This window comes from Scophthalmus maximus, chromosome 9 (genome assembly GCF_022379125.1).
Source record: "Scophthalmus maximus strain ysfricsl-2021 chromosome 9, ASM2237912v1, whole genome shotgun sequence".
In the NCBI taxonomy this organism is placed as follows: Eukaryota; Metazoa; Chordata; class Actinopteri; order Pleuronectiformes; family Scophthalmidae; genus Scophthalmus; species Scophthalmus maximus.
In genome coordinates, this window is record NC_061523.1 from 24372089 (window position 1) to 24376650 (window position 4562).

General features: G+C 48.6%; 1 protein-coding gene across 1 annotated transcript; it reads right to left on the minus strand.

The window, feature by feature from the left end:
* Positions 1–1601: 1601 nt before the first annotated feature.
* On the minus strand, positions 1602–4086 carry LOC118319856 (homeodomain-interacting protein kinase 1-like). The gene is made up of 2 exons (XM_047334380.1): positions 3865–4086; positions 1602–3786 (listed from the first exon to the last, which is right to left on the minus strand). The coding sequence occupies exons 1-2, from the start codon at positions 4084–4086 to the stop codon at positions 1912–1914; spliced, it is 2097 nt and encodes a 698-aa protein (XP_047190336.1). The 3' UTR covers positions 1602–1911.
* Between the last annotated feature and the right edge of the window lie 476 nt (positions 4087–4562).

A 4562-nucleotide genomic window follows, 5' to 3' on the forward strand; every position in this document is an offset into this window, starting at 1 on the left:
CTGGAGAGAACCCAGAGATCCTGGAGAACCTGGAGAAAACCTGGAGAGAACCTGGAGAGAACCCGGTGAACCTGGAGAGAACCTGGAGAACCTGGAGAGAACTTGGAGAAAACCCGGAGAACCTGGAGAGAACCCGGAGAACCTGGAGAAAACCTGGAGAGAACCTGGAGAGAACCTGGAGAAAACCCGGAGAGAACCCGGAGAACCCGGAGAGAACCTGGAGAACCTGGAGAGAACCTGGTGAGAACCTGGAGAACCTGGAGAGAACCTGGTGAGAACCACAGAAAGGTCCTGGAGGGTCCTGTTCAAACCAGAAACGCTGCTGAGCTCTGTGACATTTCTTACTGTATCAGATTTGATCACAAGCCGTCTGATATTTGTTGAGTCATTCAGTTGGAAACAAAAATCTCTTGACCGACCGACAGTGTCAATAAATATTCCATGATGGAAATCAAATCTCTTCTAATAAATTATCTTCCCTTCCTGCAGATAAAACAAATCCTACTTTTCAATCATTTCATCAGGATCAGACGACGTGTCGACTCCACAGTTTGACGACACGATGAAAGAGAAGCAACGTGAAACAATATTTTTTAATTCTCGTTCTGGTAAAAGTTAATAATATTTCACCAGTGAAACATGAATCTGATCAGTGTGAAGCAGCAGAACCTTGAATCTGCAGCTGAAACCCGGAGACAAACTCAACAGGTTCAGAAAGTGAAAAGTCCAAAGTGAATCAAAGCTTCCAAACTTTCCGACATGGTTGATCCAGCGGGATCTTCTCCAGGAGACGTCTGATGAACCCATCGAGCTGAGTGAAGCTGAAGAGACGTGAAGGTTTGAAATGTTCTGTTTGTAAATTCTGTGAGATCAACGCTAAAGATGAAAACAGCTGAAACCTGACAGATCCACATTCATCTGCTTCGTCCACAATCCAGATCCAACTGGATCAAACCCAGCAGATCCACAGGAAGAGGAAGAGCAGAGGAAAAAAGTATGTTTTTTTTAAAGTAATGTTTGTTTCCATCTAGTTCCATAAATGATTCTGTGAAATCAGTGAAGCGACGCTGTTGAGATGTGAAGTCCGTTTGTTGACCAGCGCCTGAGGCGTCGCTCGTCCTCGACCGGACGCCACCGCGAGCTGAACGCCATCACGCTCGTGTTCACAGAGAGAAGAAGAAGAAGAGCTCTGGACACATTCAGAGGGAAACGGCGGAGGCTGCTGATTGGTCGGACAGGAATTGACTCATCTTCGTCTTCAAACAGACGTTAGAGTCACAAGCAGTTGGTCTGAGGTCCGATGTGGTGACGAGCAGAACTGGAACTGTTCAGACTTCTGCCTCAACTCAGGAACATGCCATCTCCACTAGTTCTCAGACAGAACCGGTTGGAACCAGTGGGAAGCAGTTGGAATGAAGACAATGAAACATTTCCTTCGACGAGCTCAGTTCTGTAATAGTTTCTAACTAATCTGTTATACACACGACGGCAGATGGAACTAAATTAAGTTTGCATCTTGAACTGGTGAATGACTGCGTCAGTGAAAAAGTCAAAACTCAGCTTGTAATTCGAGTGAAATATTTTGAATTCAAAGACAAACATTTACATTTGAAGACTTTTATTGGAATTGCACTTGATGTTTGGATGAATGTGGGAGGGAAGCGGAGGAAACCTGACGCCTCAGCAGACAACTCTCTCTCGACGGCTCTGGATCCTTTGGCATCTGGCTGAGTTCGTCCTGTCGACTGGAGTCCGGCCTCAGGTGACCTCCCACGCCACAAGGGCAGATTGTCAGAGTATGAAATCTTCAAACAATGAATCAAAACTTAAACACAAATCCTTTGACTTTGAATTTCTCAAGTCCGTTTCTACATCACTCTCAATTTCGGCGTCTTCATCAGGTGAATTCACTCAATGAGATGAATCGTGAGCTTTGTCTGGACGACCGCAGGACGACGCCTCCATGAACTCGAGGGCCGCGTCTGCGTAGGAGCTGGTGTCCGTCTCGTCCACCAGGTGAGACATTGTTATGAAGCGGTGACGAAGAGCTTCACTGGGACTGATCCTCTGCTCAGCGCTGAGCTGCAGACAACACTGGAGCAGGTCTACAAACGCCGTCCGATCTTCATGCTCAAGATCACTCTTTCTTTTTGGGAATATCTCTACGGCATTCTCCAAATTATCGACCAAGTGAAAGAAACTCATGGAGACTGTTGGCGTGTCACCAGTTTCCTCCTCGAACTCCTCGGGTGACTTCAGTCTCCACTCGTCTTTCTCATCCAAGATGAAATACATCGCGCTGCGCTTACCGGCGTTTATCTGGTTCTTATCTGGACAGCCCAGCAGGTGCACCACAGTATTCATCCAGTCATACGGACAGTCAAAAGGGAACAAGTCCATGCCAAAGTACATATATGCCATAACACAACCTACTGCCCACATGTCAACAGCCTCTGACAAGCGGAGGCCCAGGACCACTTCTGGAGCTGCGTAGGCCAGATTCTGAATCGCCTCTTCCACCTCCACTTGGCTCAGACGAAGAGCCAGACCGAAGTCGATGAGCCTGATTTTGAACGGTTGATCCTTGTGATCCACCAACATGATGTTGTCGGGTTTCAGGTCCATGTGAATGATGCCCATGTTCTTCAGGGCTTCCAGCGCCACCAGCAGCTGCTGGGTCACAGGGCGGATTTCATTGAGACCGAGTCTGGTGTGATCTCTGTCCTCCATCATGTCGCAGAGACTCGTGTCCAGCATCTCAAAGACCAGACAAGGGAGTTCACCAAAATGGAAACTCTCAATGAATTTGACTATGTTGTGTCGGTCGTGGTGAAGAGCTCTGACCTCTTCTAACGTCGCTAATTCACTTTGGATGATTTCTTCATCGTTCTCTTTGTAGATCTTTATTGCCACATCCTCGCCTGTGGTCAAGTCCACACATTGAGCGACTTTGCCATAAACCCCCTCTCCGATGAAGTCCATTATTCTGTAGCTGGTGGTGTCACTGTGGATCACTTTTTCTCTTTTGGGAAACGCCTGTTTGTTCCTTCCACATGTGAAGATTGAAATGAATTGCTTCTTAATTCTGCCCAAAAATTTTCTGATTCGTTTAAAAGGTTTCTTCCGGCGGAATCCTCGAGTGTTGACCTCGTCAGCAGCAACAGGTCTGATGGAGGCCGCAGGTCCGTGGTCTGAAGAGATGGAGGCCGCAGGTCTGTGGTCTGAAGAGATGACCTGGTCTGAAGAGATGGAGGCTGCAGGTCCGTGGTCTGAAGAGATGGAGGTCGCAGGTCCGTGGTCTGAAGAGATGGAGGCCGCAGGTCCGTGGTCTGAAGAGATGGAGGTCGCAGGTCCGTGGTCTGAAGAGATGACCTGGTCTGAAGAGATGGAGGCTGCAGGTCCGTGGTCTGAAGAGATGGAGGTCGCAGGTCCGTGGTCTGAAGAGATGGAGGCCGCAGGTCCGTGGTCTGAAGAGATGGAGGTCGCAGGTCCGTGGTCTGAAGAGATGGAGGCCGCAGGTCCGTGGTCTGAAGAGATGACCTGGTCTGAAGAGATGGAGGCCGCAGGTCCGTGGTCTGAAGAGATGGAGGTCGCAGGTCCGTGGTCTGAAGAGATGGAGGCCGCAGGTCCGTGGTCTGAAGAGATGGAGGTCGCAGGTCCGTGGTCTGAAGAGATGGAGGCCGCAGGTCCGTGGTCTGAAGAGATGGAGGCCGCAGGTCCGTGGTCTGAAGAGATGGAGGCCGCAGGTCCGTGGTCTGAAGAGATGGAGGCCGCAGGTCCGTGGTCTGAAGAGATGACCTGGTCTGAAGAGATGGAGGCCGCAGGTCCGTGGTCTGAAGAGATGGAGGCCGCAGGTCCGTGGTCACAAGGTTCACAGACAGTCGGTACGAGATGGGCGTCTGTAACGTCGTCAGTGAAAGTCTTCTCAGTGGGAGGAGCCGACTCAGGTGAATTGTCCTGGTCCCGTTTGTCAGAGTATGACAGCTTGTGTCTGGATCTGTCGGCGGGTGAATCCCAGGACGAACCCTGGAACAACGTTCCATACATTTCTTCCATCTTCATTCTTGTTGTTGGTTTTGCGTTCATCAATGTTTGTTTTGGAAAAAAACTTCAAATGCTTCTGAGTTGACTTTCTTCTTCCTCGACAGACGGAGATATGAAATCTGACCTGGTTCAGACTTCACCTCTCATGTGTTTGAGATCAAAGGCGAACGATGTCATCACTTATCATTTGATCTCTGTATGATGGCATCAGTGGCATCACTGTACATTACATTCATTACTAGAAAAGGCAATTTCTGAAGAAATGGCGGTGTGAATGCTGGCTGCTGATTGGCTGACAGACGCTAAACTGGATACTATGATTTTACTGTTTGAGTCTCTCTGCTCCCTGCTTCACATGCTGTACGATGCAGTAGCTCCACATACACACTCATGTTAATGTGAGTTCAGCTCAAACAAAGTTTAATATTTTGAAAAGTTTAAATTGGGATCTGAGAGTTGAGAGACACTGAGTGTCTGAGACATGTGGAACATCTGAAGGGTTGAATGGATGAATGCGA

Excerpts from the sequence above, each read along its gene's own strand:
- LOC118319856 (XM_047334380.1), bottom strand. The coding sequence starts at position 4,086 with ATGAACGCAAAACCAACAACAAGAATGAAGATGGAAGAAATGTATGGA. Across the intron at positions 3,787-3,864 it reads CGACTGTCTGTGAACCTTGT|GACCACGGACCTGCGGCCTC; the intron begins GACCACGGACCT and ends GTCATCTCTTCA.